This window comes from Capra hircus, chromosome 11 (assembly GCF_001704415.2).
Source record: "Capra hircus breed San Clemente chromosome 11, ASM170441v1, whole genome shotgun sequence".
NCBI lineage: Eukaryota > Metazoa > Chordata > Mammalia > Artiodactyla > Bovidae > Capra > Capra hircus.
In genome coordinates, this window is record NC_030818.1 from 95,702,123 (window position 1) to 95,723,032 (window position 20,910).

General features: G+C 47.2%; 1 protein-coding gene across 7 annotated transcripts in view; it reads left to right on the top strand.

Moving 5' to 3' along the window:
• The window catches only part of GAPVD1 (GTPase activating protein and VPS9 domains 1), a 66,575-nt gene extending 55,520 nt beyond the window's left edge, over positions 1-11,055 (top strand). For 3 of the 7 annotated variants that reach the window (XM_013967911.2, XM_013967910.2, XM_013967909.2), the window contains 5 exons: positions 169-356; positions 866-1,079; positions 3,043-3,115; positions 4,316-4,513; positions 5,800-5,940. In XM_013967911.2, coding sequence (XP_013823365.2) covers positions 169-356; positions 866-1,079; positions 3,043-3,115; positions 4,316-4,513; positions 5,800-5,940 — 814 coding nt within the window. Of the gene's footprint in view, positions 1-168; positions 357-865; positions 1,080-3,042; positions 3,116-4,315; positions 4,514-5,799 lie in introns of all 7 variants that reach the window. The other 4 variants (XM_013967908.2, XM_018055768.1, XM_013967912.2 and 1 more) reach the window with 3 other exon arrangements.

Here is a 20,910-nt window from a genome sequence, read left to right on the forward strand (position 1 = left end):
TTGAGCTGGCAACGTAATCAGTTCTCAGGATGGTTGTCTGCAGTCCGATAGGCTCATTTGTAAAACCAGTCTTCAAGGTCGTTTTTTTCCCTTTGGAGAAAAGTCAGGACTCTTTCCAGGGAGGGTGTGCACCCTGTGTCTGGTGTCCTGCAGTATCTTTCCTTTCAGGAAGAGGGCCCCCTACATTGCTTACCTCACTCGCTGTCGACAAGGACTGCAGACCACGCAGGCTCACCTGGAAAGGCTACTGCAGCGGGTTCTGCGGGACAAAGAGGTGGCCAATCGATACTTCACCACCGTCTGTGTGAGGCTGCTGCTTGAGAGCAAAGAGAAGAAGATCAGGGAGTTCATTCAAGGTAACCAGAGACCCTTCGGTGAAGCCGTATGTTAGCGGGAAGATTTGGGAAGTTTTCTTTTGCTACTTTTTAAGTACCTACGTGTCTAAGAGCAGTTCCTTAAATTCCCACTTATTTCTTAGTACTTAAACCTTGATGTTCAGCCAATAAATGTCATGTTTACCCTGGCTGAATATCTATAGTTTATTTAAAAGTTGGAAAAATTAACAAAGTTTTGGATGCACCCAATTTTTCTTTTTTTTTTTTTAAACAAAGCATATCACTTTGTAACAAACCTCTTGTTCTTAAACTTCTGCACGTGTCTTACCTTTCCCCTGTTTTTAATGATTTGGATGTATTTTCTCCCCAAATGAAACCATGCCCAGTTACCTCCAGCTTTGAGAGCATGGTAGCTGAATAGGTAGTGGATTATGATTCTAATAGTTTTCTATTTTTAACTACTTTCTAATAATTTCCTATTTAAAATCGTTCAAATACTCTATTTTAAAGCGTATTATTTTGCATTGGAGACTTTCAGAAACTCACAGCCGCTGATGATAAAACCGCCCAGGTGGAAGATTTTCTGCAGTTCCTGTACGGCGCAATGGCCCAGGACGTCATATGGCAGAACGCGAGCGAGGAACAGCTTCAGGACGCTCAGCTGGCCATCGAGCGAAGTGTGATGAACCGGATCTTCAAACTTGCCTTCTACCCGAATCAGGACGGGGACATACTCCGTGACCAGTGAGTGCTCCTGCCTGTGATCGACTAAGTAGGGCTATCCCAGCCAGCCCCATAGTTTAGACAAGCTATTCACCAGACATAATATCTGAGTAATAAAGGAAAAGATACATGTTTCCTTTTTGCACCTCTCAGAGTTACCAGACCGGAAAGAATGAAGGTGCTCTGTTCTCAGAGGTGCAGGGAATTGGGCTGGAGGCCGTGTACACTGGTCTGGCCATTGTGGAAGGCACTGCTGTCTACTCTGCCACAGCTGTTCTTCCCTTCTTTCTACCACCTGCTCTTACCCTTCAGATCAGAACTCGGACCTCACTTCCTCAGGGGAAACCCTTCCTAGCCTGTCTGCCTGGGTGAGATGCCCTGGCAGGGCAGGGCTGCCTCAGGCCTGGGTACCTTTCTTTAGCACTTGCCCCCATTGCAGTTTTACACTTGAGTCATGGTTTCTCTCGCTGGCACAGCTGACATTTCGGGCCAGATGATTCTTTAATGTGGGAGGCTGTCCTGTGCCTTGTGGGACATGTAGCGTCATGACTGGCCTTGGCTGGTAGTACCCTACCAGCTGTGAGAACCACACTGTCTCCAGACACTGCCAAGTGCCCCTTGGGGGCAAAACCACCCCCTGTTCCAGATCACTGGTTTGTGTGATTGTTTGATGAACGCCTCCGTCCTCCACCGGATGGTTCCTTGCATGAGTACAGGAACACAACGCTTCATTCATCTCTCCATCAGGGCATCAAGCACAGTGTGTGACTTCTGATACGTACTTTTTATTTATTGGGAATGATATGTATTTGAATATCAAAGTATCAAGAAGTGTATGGCATATGAATTAAATCTCAATAAAGCCTATTTTTAAAAACAATCCTAAAAATACTAATCTTGAAAAAAATAGCTAGAAGGGTAACCGTGGTTATTTGGGGGTAGTAAGACAGCATTTTAATTGTTTCCTCTTCTGCGTTTTCTCGACCACTGGTTTACGACCCGGTTTCTGCCCCCGAGTGTGTTGCTCAGTGGCCGCCGTGTACCCCCAGCAGTGACGGTGGCTCACTGTGCCAGCGACCTTGAGGGGCCCATGTAATAGGACCTCAGAGTGGGACACTGGTGGTTGCTGTAAGATTTTTTTTTCATGGAAATTTAAAGTTATCTCATGTATGTTTGAGAGAGCTCACTTTGGTGTGAGTGGGTTAGGATCGTTCCCACCTGCCTCTCTCACTTGTTCCTAGACTCGGGCTTTTTACCCCTCCCCTAGTTTCTGTATGCAATTTGCCAGCTGGGTTCTGTTTTCTCTCCAGAGCCCCAGTTTTTGGCTTCCAGGGTGGGATAAGGAATGGGAACATTCAAACTACTTATTGCAGAGAGCACCGTTGAAGCCGATTATGCCTCTGTCTCCTCCGTGTCGTCTTTGCAGGTTTATAGAGAGTTAGCACTGTGTTCTGGAAAGAACACTCGAAGGCAGGAGGCTGGGTGTAGCCTCTGCTCACCACTGTGTGGCCTTAGGGAGATCCTTCACCGTTTTAGGCCTAATCCTTGTCACCTCTGAAATGAGAGGTGAGCGTCCTCAGCGTCCCTTCTCCGTCAAAGCGTCTGTGCTCTCCAGTTTCTGGCCTTTGACCCCTCCACTTCTTGGCCTGTTCACCAGTTAGCTTGTCCAGGAAGCATCCAGGCTAAGGAGTCCCCACACCTCTCCTGTGGGCGCTGCCCTGGTCCAGAAAGGAGGGGTTCCCACTCTTCCCCCTGCATCCCCTTGGCTCACTGAGCCTTTCTAAGCAGATCCTAAATGTGAGAGTTTTTGACCAAAACAGAAAGAATACTTATAGCTAAGAGAGAGTCTCAACTGTAATGGTAATCTGTATCTAGAAGTGAGTCTGAAATGGTGGAAGTGTGTTTTAAGGAAACCGATTATAACTACCTGCATACCTTCTTTTCTGAATTATATGTTTACATATGTGTTTTGGGGCATTTTCAGGGTTCTTCATGAACATATTCAGAGATTGTCTAAAGTAGTGACTGCAAATCACAGAGCTCTTCAGATACCAGAGGTAATAACAGTTTATACAGTATGGATGGTATTATTCAATTAAAAGTGTCTTGGTGTACTATGTACATGTTACCAATTTTTCAGGGAAGCAGAATATAGTAAGTTATAAAGAAACCACTTGCACTGGATGTCCTTCAGTCGATAAAATTCTCAAAGGTCTTTCGGTGGATTAAAATTCCCTAGCCTGGGAAGGGACCTTAGTAGTGAGAGGTGAGTGGAGGGAGGGCCAGCCTGGGGAAGCCCCCGCCCTGACACCACCCCCTTTAGGCAGGGCTTCCTGCTCACAGCTCACTCCTCCTGCGGCAGCCACACTCCACGGATGCTTTTATAATCATATAGACCCTCGAACTCCTAACCATGCAACAGCCAGTGTTCTTTCCAGAACATTCTGCAGGAATGTCCCGTATGAAGGGATCTGGTGGAACTTCAAAGAGAGTGTGAAAACTCTTGTTCAGGAGAGGGAACTGAATCTGAATGTGACCTCAGAATTACCTTTTAGTTCCTGATACTAACATTTTTACCTGTTTTACACCTCTTACAACATCAGAAAACAGGAAAGTTTTAGGTATATGAGTTTTCTGGTTGTTTCATTAGAATCTGGATATTAATTGGTGTAAAATTTTTAATTGTCCTTGATTTCTAGAGCTGCTGCAACACAGGTACATACTAATTTTTAAGCTATTTTAAAAGTAGCTTGTCGGTTCTTCTGGAATCAGCTGCAATACATAGATAAGTCCCATTCTAGCTCTTTAAGAAAGATAATTGCTTAAAATTTTACGAATTCTAGGTTCTGTGTTATCATATGCCTCTACTGTATATCTGGGTGGGTTTGTTTGTTTTTCCTTTTGGGCTACATCATGCAGTTTGGGGATCTTAGTTCCCCAGTGACCAGGGATGGAACCTGGGCCCCTGGCAGTGAGAGCTCAGAGTCCTAACCACTCAACGGCCAGGGAATTCCCCTGGGTGGGTTTATTTTAAAATGCAAAGCAAATAATTTAAAAGCTTAAAAGTTAGGCTTCAGTCCTGAAGTAGGAGGATGGGGAGGAATTGCAATTTGGTTTTTCTGAAAAAAGGAAAATTGCAATTTGGTTTTTCTGAAAAAGGGAAAAGGCAGCGGCTTCACCCATCCGCCTCCTGACGTGGAGGTTGCTCTGGTCACTGCCTTCCACCTGCATGACGGTCTGTGTGTGGTCTCGCTTAGGTTTATCTTAAGGAGGCACCGTGGCCCTCGGCACAGTCAGAAATCAGGACAATAAGTGCTTACAAGACGCCCCGGGACAAAGTGCAGTGCATCCTGAGAATGTGCTCCACAATCATGAACCTCCTGAGCCTGGCCAACGAGGACTCCGTTCCAGGGGCCGATGACTTCGTCCCTGTGCTGGTGTTTGTGTTGATCAAGGTAGGTCCTCGCTACCTCCCGTGAGAAGAGTTTCTTTGGCGTCCTGAGTCAGGCGGTGTACAGAGGGTCGCCGGGTGTTATGGACTTTGACTCTTTAACAAGTTTCCAGCTCTGTGATACCCAGGAAGAAAGTAGCTAATGTCAAGTTATGTGCTGTCTAGAAGTTAGGGTTTTCCAAAGAAAGGAAGAGCTAGATTCCTAGATGAACATTTTCAGCTTTTTCAAGCAGTGCCTGAAGGTCTTGCTTGGAGCTCGGTGGGTAATTACTGAATGAATGAATGAGGGCAGGTTCCCTGGCTGTAATGTTTTTAACCATCTTCTTTCATGTTGAATTCTTCATGGTGGTTATCACATAAACTGCTCCATTTTCCTGTCATCGTTCTCCTCTTTTGACCTCATGTTTTATTAATTGTACCATATTGTTTTTCAAAGTACTGACACCTCTTGTCCTTTTTTGACTTTAAAGTGTCACCATTCAAATGGTTTATTTTGAACATTTTGGTTTGGAGGTGGGGACCCTGCAGATTGGGTGCACAGCAGCCACCCAGTATGTGTTCCAGTCAGCTCAGCGCTCTGGTGATGTCTAAAGTGTATTTGACATATAGCTTACTAATTCTTAATGTGGCGGTATTTCTGCAGCCTGAACTCTTAGCTCAGAGTCAGAGCGCTGACTCTGAGTCTGTGCGGTCAGCCTTCTTCACTCCTCCTCTTGCCCATTGCTCAGCTCTCTTCCACAGATGATGTGTTTAGCCTCTATACAGAGCCAGTCTAAGCCCCTTTTAAGGAACAGGCCTTAGCTTGTCCTCCTGATTTAACACACCTGAACCTGGATGTGAACAAGCAGGAGCTTTTCTGTGCTACCTCCTGCAGCAGAGGGCCCACTCTGTTTTTAGGTTTTTTTTTTTTTCTTTCTCGGCTGGTTCTACCCATACTTACTAAACAGATATAACTCAATTTGTCTGCAGCATTTCCTTCCTTATCTGGAATCCTGGGATGCTGAGTGAAGCCACTGGGATTAGTTCAGCCCCTCTAAGGACCAGTGAGGTCAAGTGCTTTGTTAGGCTAGAAAGCTCTAGATAGTTGAGCTAGGATTAGAACCTAAGTCTTCTTTCCAATACACTGTTGCTCCTCACAGTAACTCGGGTTTACAGGTTAGTTCCAAAAAAGGATTTGGGGGATTATTTTCAAAAGGACTGGTGTCTCTTTTTCACAGGAAAACATGTGAAAGATGTTACCATAAGTGAGTTTTCCAGCTGAGTAATTGACTTTATTTTTCACTTCTCTAGGCAAATCCGCCCTGTTTGCTGTCCACTGTCCAGTACATCAGTAGCTTTTATGCCAGCTGTCTGTCTGGAGAGGAGTCCTATTGGTGGATGCAGTTCACAGCAGCCGTGGAATTCATTAAGACTATCGATGACCGGAAGTGAACAAGACAAAGGCCCACCGAGGCAGCAGACTGCTAGCGGGGCAAACAGATCTCTTAGAAAATGTGCCAGCTGCTTTGAAAGCTGAAGATTGTTTTTGTATAATATTGTACAGTGTTCAGACCTTTTAAAACAGATCTTTACTAAACAGATTAATGAGCTAACAAGCAGGTTCTCTTTTCTTTGGGTTCTTTTCCTTTCTGAGTTACATATTTCATTAATTTCTTGTCCCCACATAGAGAATAGTACTGCAAAAAGGGACCACATTTTTCAGGTATTTTGAAATACAAAAAGAAAAAAAAAACAATCTCCTAGAAAATTCCTAGATCTCTGTTTATGGATACTCATTCTTTCTTTTCATTTAAAAAAAAAAAAAGAACCGTACACCTCTTTCAAGATGCTGTCTAATCTTGGATGCATCTAACAGAAGGAAAATGCCGGTTGCACTGAGGATTATAATAGTGGTGACATTAGTGGCATTATCTATAAATACACTCACCTAAACTGAAAAGCTAAGAAGGAAATGTAAATATGATATATATTTATATTTGATGTAATATGGACATCTTCAGATTCTAATAAACAAGGAATATTGCTGATAGTAGGTTGTCATGTACCCTCTTGTGAAATGGTTTCCTTGACAACATTTAAGCTGAGCTTAAAAGCAAAAGGCGAACAAATACACAGAAGTATTTATTAAAGTGTAACACAGTTTATTGAACTTTCTAGGTATGGAATTTGATGCACAGGGCTGCCTTTGATGAGGGGTATAGAACTTATTGAATATATCACTTAGACTTTCTCACCCTGGACATCTTTGAACCTGCAGTAGGAGATAGACTGTTTGTTTAATCATCATACATGGCATACAAAGGAACAGCAGATATCTAACCCATCCTTGTGGTACTTCTCATCTGAAATGCTAAATAGAGTGTAGAAGCCCCAGCCAGAACTCCTTACAAACCTGTAACTGTAATATATTTTTGATGATGATTCACATTGAATGCACAGACCAGGAATTCAGTGAATGTCAGTTTTTTTAAAAACTAATTTGTATTGTCTGCTTTAGTGATACGAGTTTTACTAGTGATAAACTATTTTAATCAACCATACTATTCTTATGGGGGGAAAAATCTATTTTGGCAGGTTTCTGTGCCTTTGTTTCCCTCTTCTGAACAAAAATACGTGTTTCTGTATTTTGGTTTGATCGTGTGTTGCTAATTAATGAGGATTGGGTTTTGGTGTCTGAGAAACAGGCCAAGGAGGCCCGCCAAAGCTTCAAGCACAAGTCTTAACACATAGGCCATCACTGACTGGTTTTGCTCTGTATGATTCCTAAATGTGTTTAACTTCTTTTATGAAAATTGGTCCCCTCCTTTGAGTCTCTTGTTGCTGGCAGCATTTCCAGGCATGTTTAAGGGAACTATGACCAACAGCCTTGAGCAGATAAGGACAGAGGCTGTCTCTCCAGGAGCTCTGTGCTCCACTGTGCCTAAAGAAGCTGGGTTTTTTTTATGCCTTGACCTCTTCTCATTCCTTTTCTCTAAAATACTGAGATAAGTTGCAGAGGATTGTGAGATGCGGTTTCTGCCTTTTAGGGGCAGATCAAAATTCAAGAAGTATGAAAAATGCCCTCTTGAGCGTTAGATCAAGAAACCTATGTACAGTCATGCTTCATGGACTGTAACGGTCAAGCTCATGTAGGTCTTAGAAGTCAGATCCCATCATAGATACTTAACAAGACAAACTGTCTTAACATGATTTCTAAGGCAGAGAGGGGAGTTCAGCACTTGATTCAATACATGTTAAGTGAACAGAAGTCTTGGAATAGTTGAAATTTATTGTTTGGGGATTTAACTCAGAAGTCAATGCAATTTTTCACCCCCGTGGTGGTTACTAACTCTATTCCATGTTACTATGGAAATAAATATGAAGATGTGGACACTGCATGGGGCTCTTTTCGGTGGAGAAGGTGGTGAGTCTGTATATCCTAGAGGCAGGAGGTAGGGCTCTGCAGGGCTTGAGACAGTTGTGAGAGGAGGACCTCAGAGCTTTGGCATCACAGCTACATCCGAGATGGAGGTGGGTGCCTGTGTCTTGACTCAGGTGCCGGCAGAGAAGCGCACAGCCCAGCCGTTTAAGGTTCAGCTGTTTTCTTCTGGAAGCTGGTCAGGAGTAAGGACTACTTCAGCGTTAACTGTCACTGGTAGTTTTGTAACAGGGTTTAGCATGGTGTTGAGTTCTGAGTTTAGGAGTTGGTAACTGCCTGCATGGGCTTCCCAGGTGGCTCAGCAGTAAAGCATCTGCCTGCCAGTACAGGAAACTCAGGTTCGATCTCTGGGTCAGGAGAAGGGCATGACAACCCGCTCCAGTATTCTTGCCAGGGAAATCCCATGAACAGAGGAGGCTGACCGACTATAGTCCACTGGGTCACAGAGAGTCAGACGCAATTCAGTGACTAAACAACAACTGTGTGTGTGGCAGCGGTGGGCGTGAGATAGGGGGTAATCTGATTTTATTCTTTCAGGAAAGGAATAGTTGTCTTTCAGCTGTTTCTTAGCACAGTTCCTCCCAGGACATAGGTTATATGAAGGATTGTGCAAAAATACAAAATCACACGTAGGAAACCTTCAGTAGCCACCGATTATTACATGGGATTTACAAAGAAAATGAATGTTAAATGTTCGCTGAAATTCTGTGGAACTATCTGACGAAAAAAATCAGTTCATATTTTGTATTAATACCCTGCTTCCAGAGATAGTTAAGTGATAGAATTACAGATTGAAGATTTGTCTTTTATTGTAAAAGTATTATTTTTTAAATCTAGTAAACATTTTGTTTTCTTTCTCTACTTTAGGTCAAATCTCAGCCACAGTTAACTGATTTCTCCTACTTTTTCTTTTTAAAAACCTGTTTATAAAAGCCATTTTATACAGATATGAAATCACTGTAAGAGGGTTAGGCTTTGTGAAGGATGGAAAATAGATGTGGATGAGATGCATGGGTTTTTCTCTCCCTGTTGTGTCCTGGACGCTTTTGTTTAATGTAGACTTTCAGCCTACATGTTCCTGAGGTGCGTAAGCGAGAGAACTAAAACCCGTCCCAGGCAGTGACCAGGTCTAGCTTTGGCCACAGGAAGCTGTACCTGACTGTGCATGTCGGTCGGCACTGCTCCCCATTGCCTGCCGTGGGAATTCCGTGGCCAAGTGAAGATCAACATCGTGAAGATTTAACAGTTTCTGTGTCTGATGGGATTGGGTGTGAAAAGGGAAAGTAGGAACACACTCGCTCAGAATTGTTAGTGGATTGTGTCGAAGTGATGGAATCGTTAGTGGATTCAACTTCCTCCATTGATGTGTGTCCTGGTCTTTCTCTTCCCTTTCCATTCCTGCTTTATTTTGTAAGGAAAAGTCTGCCTTCTGTTTAGTTCTTTTAACTAGTAAGTTTATTCTGTATGTAATTGCCATACTTTAGGGGGGAAGTCAGAAAAGATCTTCTTGAAGCTCAAAGAATTTTTAGTTGAGTAGATGAACAGTGATGAGATATTTGAGGTACTTTGCCAAAATGCTTGAGAATGTTGCCAGATTAATAATCATATATTTTAGAATGTAGGTTACCCAAGGAGTAGGGTGACCAGGAATAGCTTTATTACTCTTGAGAATACTTGGAGAAAGGAAGATACGCTTTGCTTCAGTGTTAAGGTTGGTGTGGTTGGGCTGTGGCATCACCACAAAGCTGCATGTCCCCCAGGCCTGTGCTCATCGAAGGTTAAATAACACGGGAGAGAGCCCTCTACACCTGGTTCGTGGCAGACACTGTGGGCAGGAGCCACACGCCTTAAGAATTCACCTCTGCTGAGTTGTTCTGTCTTGTCTACCGTATTCTTGTGTTTCACCTGTATGAAAAAGCTTTGTACTGCCTCTCCTCTTGAAACTGATAAAAACCTATAAGCCTCAGTGAATGAGCTTGCACCATCTTGTGTATGTACAGGAAACCCATCCTGTCTCCTAATGTGATTACTCATGTACAATATCATTGTGTAAAATTGATTAAAAAGGGAGAGCAGTTGAATTCATTGGGTTTTATGTTTCCATCATCTCTTTTGTATTTGGAAGCATTTCTGAAAATTTCTCTGACTTCTCAGATATAACTAAGGTTCTCCATGAATTCACACTCGACTTTTTCATCTGAACATCTATTCGTTAACTACAGTACAGGCAGGAATTGGAATCATCCACAGTTGCTGATGAGATGGTGCACATCCACTCCTTTAACACGGTTCCTGTCTGAACCCTGTATTTGGTTAGCTATTCATCAGCCGTGGTTCTGAGCACAGAAGTCCTAATCATGTTATTCACGGGAGCCTTGATTAATCTCAGTTGAGGGGAGTTTCTATTAGCCAAGGAACCCTTGTGGCAGAGGCCAGCTCATTCTACTCGCTGGTGGAAAAGCACTTTGTTCATATTGGTTGCACTTAATTTGGAAGGAAACATTTAAAAACTGGATTAGGGTCCGGTTTTCACTCAGTCTGTTCAGTATTAAAATTAATGCTATGACTTTCCTAGAACCGAAAATAGAATTCAACTTTTCTTGCCAATTTGGAATTCCCTATGTCACCTAGACTCTCGTTATATTTGTGCCTACTCACCCCTCTCTAAGTAAGCGGCTCTGTGGCTTTTCCCTGAGGATGCAGAGCTAGTGATGTTCAGCTAGGCCTCCCTGCGGTGCTGCCTGTAAAATATATCACGATCCTGAAAAGTGAAATCAGGTCAGAAGCTCCTCTTGGCTGTAAATGTGTCTCTACCTAGAGATTTAAGTATTCATTGAAGAGCTTTCGAGCCGGTCATTTCATTCCAGAAGAATCCTGTTCCATCTTCTTAGGGTACCAAATAACAGTACAAAGACTTCAGGGGGGAGAAACTGATCAGAGAGGCAGGAAATTCCAGTTATGAGGATCCAGGAAGCATCTTCCACATTTTGTGCTAAAATGGAAAAAGCTCTCAATTCTGTCATTGAACCTGTTGTTGACAGTGAACATGGAAACCGTGGTAATCTCATTTCTGTTAACGAGGATTTCAGCATATTGCTTTCCCAAATCATTAAATTTTATGCTCCTGTCAAAAAGAGTATCCAGTGTGATTTTTAAACAGGGGCCATTTTACTTCAGCTCTCCTTAGCCCTACTAATTTGTAGTTTTGACAGAACTTTTGTCACCAAAACTGTTGGTTAATAGAAATAACCGCTGATGTCCTTTATCAGTAATTCCTAGTGAATTTAGTCAAGAGATCTGTCTGATCTGACTCACTCTGACCAAATAAACTACATTCTTTGGGAAAATGAAAATGTTAGTTGCTCAGTCGTGTCTGACACTTTGTGACCACGTGGACTGTAACCCACTAGGCTCCTCTGTCCATGGAATTCTCGAGAATACTGGAGTGGGTAGCCATGTCCTTCTCCAGGGGATCTGCCTGACCCAGGGGTCAAGCCCAGGTCTTCTGCGTTGCATGCAGATTCTTTACCATCTGAGCCACCAGGGAAGCCCACAGTCTTCAGGGGTGGCACTCAAAACAGGTCCATTTTTAAGTACCCTAGCTGCTGCTGCTGCTGCTGCTGCTGCTGCTGCGGCTGTTAAGTCGCTTCAGTCGTGTCCCACCAGGCTCCACCGTCCCTGGGATTCTCCAGGCAAGAACATTGGAGTGGGTCGCCATTTCCTTCTCTAAGTGCCCTAGGAAGTTCTGTAAAACATTGTTTTCAGACCTCACTGTTAAGAATCACCTGGTGCTCTTGCTGATAAATCAGCACGATGGGGATGGGACAGGAATCTTTAAACAAGTACTCCAGGTGACTGACTTATTTTTGTGGAACTTAGAGCAGCAGCATGAGTCAGCATCTCACAAAGTATGAGCTGGAGGATCACGTGCACTGTCCACCTGGGATGATAAACTGCTGACTCATTATTCCTCACAGGGCACATGGAGTCAATTTGGGGGGAAGAACAGGAGAAAAAATCTGCATGCCTAGCAAACTCCGCTTCTCACTCTGATGCTAACTAAAAAATGTGTGATCTGTGAAAGGTGTTCAATTTCTCAAGTTCTGGCTCCACATCCCCAAGGTGGGTGGAGCCCCTTTTATAGGATACAGGGCCTGGCAGGGACTTCCTGGTGGTCCAGTGGTTAAGATTCTGTGCTTACACTGCTGGGGGCAAAGGTCCAGTCCCTGATGAAGGAACTAAGATCTTTCATGCTGCATAGCACGGCCGAAAATGAAGAAGGATAAAGGACATAGTAGCCAATCTGATATCCTATAAGGATAGTTTTTTTCTTTTTTAAAAATTTTGCTTAAATCCAAATGTTTTCTCTTTTGATAATCTTCTGGTTATATAAAAACTGTTTTTTTCCCAAACCTCAAATTGCTAAACATTTGATAATCACAGTGTTTGGATTTCTATGTGAAAACATCATCTAATCTTCCTCATTGTTTTAGCTTTTTAAATGGCTGTTTGGTTTCTGTTGCCTTCGCTGTCCCGTGTTAAGTAACAGCATTGTTTCCAGCAGCCCCAGCTTCCAACTGGATTTTTCTCCCCCAGCTGGAATTTTTCCCCAGCCTGCCCTCTGCTGAAAGTGAGAGAACCTGTAAGCAGTCACTTCCCCTCCTGTTTCTGATCCTCTGTCGATACGTGAGTTCCAGCCCCTTCCTCTCTCACTCACTTTTTGATCGGTAACAACTTTCTTTTCCTTCTCCTGTGGCTGTGATGGCGACAGTTGAAGCTGTGTCTGCTGCAGCTGGCACTTCCCTGATGGCTCAGTTGGTAAAGAATCTGCCTGCAATGCAGGAGACCCAAGTTCGGTCCCTGGGTTGGAAAGATCGCCTGGAGAAGGGAAAGGCTACCTACTTCAGTATTCTGGCCTGGAGAATTCTATGGACTGTATAGCCCATGGGGTCACAGTGTTGGATGTGACTGAGCGACTTTCTTTCTGCAGCAGCTTAGGGGTAGCAGTCTGGGAGTGAGCCAGCCTGGTTGGGTGGGGGGAGACAGAGAGAGGCGGGCGCATAAGAAAGTCACAAGTGACAGAAGGGGAGGTGCTAAGGCCGTCCCACCAGCACAGTGTCACAGTGATGCCCCGAAACACCTCCTCCACAGCAAAGCTGGGCCACACCAATGGGATCATCTAGATCATTCTTGCTACTTCCCGGAAAGCCACTGGTTTCAAGTGGTATGTGGTTGTAATGTCAGGTCCAGGAGCCTGAAAATGGTTCTTGTTTTACATCTGCCACTAATCAATTCTAAGGCCAATGAAAACCTCTTTGAAGGGTTTTTCCTGAGTTGGGCTCTACTACCTCAGTGGTCCTGGACATCCAGTCTTGGTGAATATATATGTATACACGGACTTTATACATGGATATACAAATATGTATATATGTGCATATATGTATGTGCATATGGGGCTTCCCCAGTGACTCAGCGGTAAAGGACCGGCTCCTGCGCCACAGAAGGTGAGGCTTTGATCCTTGGGTCAGGAAGATCCCCTGGAGGAGGGTATGGCAACCCACTCCTGTATTCTTGCCTGGAGAATCCCATGGACAGAGGAGGAGACCAGTGGACTAGAGTCCATGGGGTCGCAAAGTCGGATGTGAATGAAGCAACTCAGCAGGCAGGCAGGCATGTGTGTATATACATATGTGTGTGTGTGTATACATGTATGTGTGTGTGTGTGTTTATATGGTCTTGAAATAGTTCTTCTGTGCCAGCATTTAAGGAGGGATGTAGTAGAGGGCAGTGGCACTGTGGAGGTTGCCAGCATGGACCATAGGTGTTTGGAAACCCTGATGGAAGAGGCTGCCCACTGAGCTGACTCAAGAAGGGACTTGAGACTCCAGCTAGTACACATCAGTTTAGGCACCCAACGTCTTTCTAATCTGGTTTAATGAACTTGAACCAGGACTGATGTACTGTGGGTGACCAGGTACAGGCCGGGTAACCCTAGAGAAGCACTCTTCTCTGACATCAGCCAGCAGAGCCGAGGGGCAGTGTTGGTTCTGCGTCGTGACATCCCAGGAACAGTCTAACGACCTACGGACACAAAAACTGCTCCACCTGTTTTTAACTAAAGGCTTCCCTTGTGCACTTAGTCATGAATAATAGTGACACAACTTCTGAAACTTCCCTTTATACTGTCAACTGGGAAAAAAAAAAAAGGCGCAGTGTAAGAGCTGTGAGTCCAGTTTTATTTGGGGACTTACTGAGGAGATGGCTCTCAAACAGCTTTAAGGACCTGCTCTGGAAGAAGAGGAAGGCTGATACATACGTGATTTGGGTGAAGGCAGTGCTCGCAGTAACGCGCGTGTCTCACTAAAAGGTTGCTGCTGGTCATGAGAAGGCGCCCCATGAATGATCTTAGTGATTTTCCTAGATGTGAGAAGATGCAAGAAATTGGGTTTATGAAATTTTCTCCTGAAAATATCTCTCTGCCAGTTTTTCCAGACGAAGCAGTGCCTCATTCCTGATCTCCACCCTGAACTCCTTTCAGGGGGTGTTGAAGGTCACAAGCTGCAGTAGCTATGACCTAACCCTCCTAAAAGCAGATGGCGAGTGACTTAGCTGTCCGTTCTTTTCTGGATTTGGCTATTTCAGTCTTTAGTGGTCTAGTCCACCCACATCTTCTATTCCTCATTGTCCCAATCCCTGGATCACTCACACCCCCCGAAGGGTCTCTTGAGGAAACAGCTCTAATGTGCTTTTTTCTTTTTTCACCTCCATGATCACAACTGATGGATTTCCATGCCTCCCATCCCCCCTTTCTCATAGAGTCAGTCAAGTCTGATAAGATTTCTCTTCTGTCCAGAACCTTTTCTATTTTGCTTCCAACCTGCATTTTCATCCTTATGCCTCTGTCTCTTCTTCCCCTCCAGCTCCACTCCTGCCCCTCAAAGTAAATCGTGCTTTACCTGCATCACCCACAAATTGGCACTGGCCCTCTACCTCTGCGAGGATCAGATTATGAACCACTGCAGCTGCTGACCTTCAACAACCCCCTGAAGGGAGTTCAGGGTGGAGATCAGGAGGAATGAGGCCCTCTGAGCTCTGTGAAAAACTGGCAGAACGGGTCTTCAGACAGATAATTTCAGGAGATGATTTTACGAGCCCAGTTCTTGCATCTCCTCTCCTTCACGGTGACCTCCGCTCCTTGTGGCTAGCAGAAACGCTCTGCAAAAAATATGTGCCTGATTGCACGAACTCCCCCTGCATAAAATTATACATACTGCCCTCCTCCATCCCACCCTCTTTGGAGCAGTTCCTCAGAGCCATCTGAAATGCTATCTCTCAAGCTATAGTCCTCATTTGACCCCAAATAAAACAACTCACAACCCTCAGATTGTGCACTTTTTTCCAGTCAACACCTGCCCCTAAGCCTCCGCCTTTGCAGCGCCCTCTGGTTTCAGTGCTCTCCCTAAGCAGGCTCTCCAGCTCTTCTGGGCGGGCGACTCCCCAGATGTCCACACCCTTCCCTCCCTCTCCTAGGATGCTCATCCTCCTACACTTCTCTACGAAGTAGTGATCTCTCTGGAACCTGAGCTCTCCTTAGGGACTGTCCGATCCCCAGCTGGCAGGTGTCCCCAGGTGTCGGGGGCCGGGGAGGAGGGTAGGTGGTCAGACAGTAGCCCCTGGGTGCGGGGATTCCACTCTTTTTTCCTCCCAGATTCAGTCTTTGCAGGGACAGGGGCTCTCTCTCTCTCCTCCGCCCCCCTTCACGTGGTCCGGGGCCGAAAGCTCTGCTCGTCCTGGGGAAGACACTGCGCCCCAAGCCCCGGACCTCTACCTGGGAGACGGAGGTGAGCGCAGGCTGCCGGCAGCCCCGTCCCGCTGCGAGCGCCTGTGTCTGGGCCCGCCCACGGGTCACCCTGCTGGGACAGTGCATCCCCAGCGGAAGAGGCCGGTTCACCGAGATGGTCCATCGAGCTGATGGAGGGTCGGATAAGGAGTCCCCCACCCAGCGAAGTGCTGGCACAGCCACGCCAAGTCCAGGGCGGGCGGCCGGGCGGCCGGCGGGGAGTTCGGGAGGTCAGGCTGGCCGTCCAGGACGCCTACGGTTCTCCAGCTCCAGCTGGCCCTCCACGGCTCTTCCAGCGCCCGGGGCTGCGCTCGGGGCCCAAGCTGCCTCCGGACACCCGAGCCCAGGGGTCTCACCCTTCCTCCCTCACTTGGCGTTCCAGATCCCGGTGCCAGGGGTCTGCCAAGAAGAGTTGGTGTGGGCCCTGCTGGACCGTCTAGGGCCGCCCCGGGGTCCGAGGACGTGCCACACTGTCGCCTGTCCGGTGTCTGCTCCGCACCCTCGTGAGCCACGGGCGGGGATGGAGGGTCTCCGGGGCCCTGCGGAGCGCCACCCGGCTGCAGCCTCGAATCGGGCCACGTGGTCTTCTGTTTGCACCGCCTCCCCGCCCTCCTTGTTCCGCAGGCACGGGTTAATCCTACACCGTGAAGGAGTAGGAGTAATTATTATCTCTATTTATTTATTACTTTAGGTGGGGTCTACAAACCGGTGTCCTCTGGGGGCAGCAGTATCGGGTCGGGTAGGAAATCCTGGGATTTGAACCCAGGGCAGCAGGGGTTCCTCCCCCGAGGCGTCCAAGAGCTGCGGGGCGGTGGGAGAGGGCTGCGGCGGGACCTCGCTGTTCGCGGAGTCGACTCTGGACTGGCCGGTTTCGCCCAGGCCCCTGCTTTGCTGTTGCTTGGGCGACATCTTGTGGCCAAGGACGGGTACAGACCCGCGGCAGCAAAGGCTGCGGAACGAAGGCCCCCCTCAGACTCCTCTGGAGGAGGCCACAGGCTCTCAGACTCAGAAGCTCCAACCAGCCCCCTCGCATCCACCCTTTCACTGAACTCTTTTCTAGGACAGCTCCAGGCAGACCCCCCCAACTCACTTGTGTCCCCTGAGCTAGACACACGAATATACTGGGTTCCTCTTGGCCCACCCCTTATTGGAGCAAATTAGCATTATATAGCAAGCTAGTGACCCGGGCTTCCCTGGTGGCTCAGACAGTAAAGAATCTGCCTTCAATGCAGGTGATCCCTGGCCCAGGAAGATTCCCTGGAGAAGGGAATGGCAACCCACTCCAGAATGCTTGCCTGGAGAATTCCATGGACAAAGGAGCCTCATGGGGTCGCAAAGAGTTGGACCCAACTGAGTGACTAGCACACAATGGGCAGGTTATTATTCCCATTTTGCAGATGAGGCAGCATCCCCGAGTAACCACAGCAGCACTGGAGCCCAGCTTTGTCAGGCTGCAGTGTCGGGCACCCCACGGTCCGGGGAGGTGCTGCCAAAGGTGGAAGTATTATTGGCCACAGGAATGCCTTGGGTTCATTTTTTGGTGCTGAGCACAGAGCTGTGTGCTTTACAGAATCTCACAGAACCCTCATCTGTGAGCCAGGTAGCATTATGAGCCCCATGTTACAGATGAGGAATCTGAGGCTTGGAGAGGTGAAGTGGCTCACCTAAAGCCACCCAGAAAACCAGTGGCAGAGCCAGGATCTGATCCAGGTCTGGAGGATTCACAAACCCTTATTTAAAAATATATATATTAATATTTTAAAAATATATTTATTTTAATTTATTTGGCTGTGCTGGTTCTTAGTTGGGGCATGTGAGACCTTCCTTTTTCGCTTGGCATGGGGATCTTTAGTTGAGGCATGAGAGATCTTTCCCAGTTGCCACAGGTGAGATCTGGGATTCCCAGGTGGCTCAGAGGTAAAGAATCCCCCTGACTGAGCACCATGCCAATGTAGGGGATGTGGGTTTGATTCTGGGTTAGGAAGATTCCCTGGAGGAGAAAATGGCAACCCACTCCAGTATTCTTGCCTGAAAATCCCATGGACATGGATAGAGGAGCCTGGTGGGCTACAGTCTGTGGGGTGGCAAACTTGGACACGACTTAACATGCACGCCCATGCAGGATTTAGTTCCCTGACTAGGGATGGAACCTGGGTCCCCTGCATTGGGAGTGTGGAGTCTTAGCCACTGGACCACCAGGGACATCCCCTGAGTCCTTAGTTTTAGCTATTGGGGACCCTGTCTGCTTCTCTGCAACATATCAGCCCCATAGGATTAGGGGAGAATCATATCAAGCAGGAGTGGCGAGAGCTTTGTGAACTGTAGAGGACCGGGCCGCTGACGGTGCATTATTGTCCTGCTCCTGGTGTGCAGTTCTCCTTGGGCGTGTGAGCCCCTTGAGGGCAGGGCTGGATGCTCATGGCATCCTCAGGGCCCAGCGCAGATCTGGTACCCAGTGGGCAGTCTGGGGAGCAGGGAAATGCCCACTTTCGCACCCATCCCCATGAGGCCCAGGTCCACTTCCTAGGGTTCATGGTCGAGGCAAGGATAGTCAGTCTCTGCCTCCTGATTCACTTCGTTCAGAGGAAGGGGTGACCTTCTCTTCCTCCTTGGTTGCGATAGGCTGGCACCTGGACTCCCACGCAGGGCCCAGAGGGAGAGGGCTTCGTGGCGGGAGATCCCTCGCAGGCCCCGAGAAAGCAGCAGGGCGGGCGGAATATAAATGCGCCTGTGAACGCGGAGGAACAGATGAGAGCGAGCCTCCAGGTGACTGGGTGGAGAGGACCCACAGGGGCAGCCGCCTCCTCTCGGCGCACAGATTGAACCCATGATGAAGATGAATGGAAACCCCTTTGCTGGAAAATGTGGCAATCAAGACGCTACCTGGGCCGGGGCCCTCCCACCAACTCCGCGCAGGGAAATGTTAGGATTCGGAATTTCAGCACCAGCCGCATGGTTAGCATGGAAAGCAGGCAAAACTCGTGATAAGCAGCCCCAATTAGAGGATAAATGATACAGGATGCCCGTTAGTTTGGCAGGAATCTGTGGACTCGGCGGCTGCGGGTGGGTATCAGACGGCCCCTGCAAACAGACGCCAGCTTGCACAAAGAAACGCAGCCCGCACGGCTGCCCTCAACCAGGGGGCGGTCCTGCCCAGAAGGGTTTCCTGAGAGTAGCTGTGGGGTTCTGAAAGGCTGGTTGAGGGTGCGGAGGTGAGATGACTTTGTGGGTTGCCTAGCACTTGCTGATGGCAACAAATTGAACTTGTAGCTTCCAAAATTCCACGCGGGGAGGCAGGGCTCATGAGGACCCTGTGTCTTCATCTTTCCAGGCTGAAAAAAATCCCCCCCCCCTTTTTTCTCCTCAATACGTCCACTTCAAAGCAATGTGTGTGATCATTGGGTGACATGCACCGTGGACCAGGAGGGAAGGTTTGCCGGGCGTATTAATATTGTCGACCAGATTGCAGGGGGCATGTTTAACTCGCTTCAGGTGTTCTCGCAGCATTGGCACAACGGATCAGCTAATTACAAATCATGCCTATTTATTCATTAAACAGGGCCTGGGGGAAATTCAAAGAGGCAACACTGTCTTCACTTCATTCAATTTGCAGTCTGTGATTAAACGGAACACAGCTGCAAGACTCCAGAAATGTTGCCTAATACCCATCCGCCTGTTTTTCCTAGCTCAGACGGACCTGTTCTCTGGAGGCCATTTCTACCCTCAAGTGGGGTCTTGTCATCCTTCTTCAGCAGTTATGCACTCACAGACTGCTTGTGACTCTGAGCAAGGGCCAGCACCAGCACCAACGACTCAGTTTCTTCATCTGTATAATGGGTTCGTGATCCTCTGGCTGTTGGGATGGGTGTTCAGCGGCTCTTCTAGGCACCAGTCAGAAACTGGATGGTGAAGATTCTTTCTGTACCCCTTACATTCTGAGCTGCCATTAAGACGCAGGCCCCAGGGTCCCCCAGACAGCCCTGACCAGGGGAATCTGCGTCTGCTGCTACCATGGGGACCCAGCACAGAGCCTGGCACATAGGGACTGCTTGCCCAGCGCTGGGTGGAACTGGCCTGGTGTTTCCTGTCCATGACCCCGGGCATCCCGGTGTCCCTCTGGGATGATGCGGCCAACAGTCTCAGTTTGCCCAGGATGTGGGGTTTCCCAGGATGTGGGCTTTTTAGAACTAAAACAGGGACAGTCAGTTTGCTTTCAAAGTCCCATGAAACTCTGCTTTTCCAAGTTCCCTATGAAAAATTGAGCTAACTTTACCTTCAATGCTTGCAAACGTGTGGAAGGCCCAAGGGTTATTTATTATCATCAATAAATTATAAGAACCAAATAGCCAACATTTGCTTAGTGTTTTTCAATCCACAAACTGCTTTTAATTTGCAGGATGAGTGTTTCAGGGCTTCCTTTCCACTTACTCAGCGTCCACGGCCTGAGCCCCTAGGGCTGGTGTGGGAACATAGGGTATCGGGGGCTAAGGCAGGAGGGCCCTGGTCCCCTGTGAGGCTCCTTGAATTCTGTGACTCTCAACTCAGGTCACGTTTCTGTCCCTCCCTCCTGCCTCTGTTAGAGGCACCCACATCTAGAAAGGGTCCCTAGGCAGAAAGCAAACTGTTAGCCTGAACCGTATGAAAATAGTCTTTTTCTGGATCCCCAACAGTCAAATATCATCATTTTCATAGGGTTCAACCTCAGATAGTAGCGGTGAAGTTCAAGCCATGAGCAACTGGAGACAACTTACTTAATATCTCTGAGCTTCTGGTGGCTCAGATGGTAAAGCGTCCGCCCACAATGCGGAAGAACTGGGTTCGATCCCTGGGTTGGGAAAATCCCCTGGAGAAGGAAATGGCAACCCACTCCAGTACTCTTGCCTGGATAATCTCATGGACAGAGGACCCTGATAGTCCACGGGGTCACAAGGAGTCAGACACGACTGAGCGACTTCAATTTCACTTTCAGTGTTTCATCAGAAAAATGAGGCTCTTAATTAAGTTCCTCCGTTCTGGTGTTGCTGTTGGAATTAATGAGATCATCCATGGATCAGGCATTTCAGTAATGCCTGGCACTTAGTAGGTGCTCTCTGAATTAGAGCTTTTATTGTCCGCCTGTACCTGTCATGTCCTTCAGCTTTCT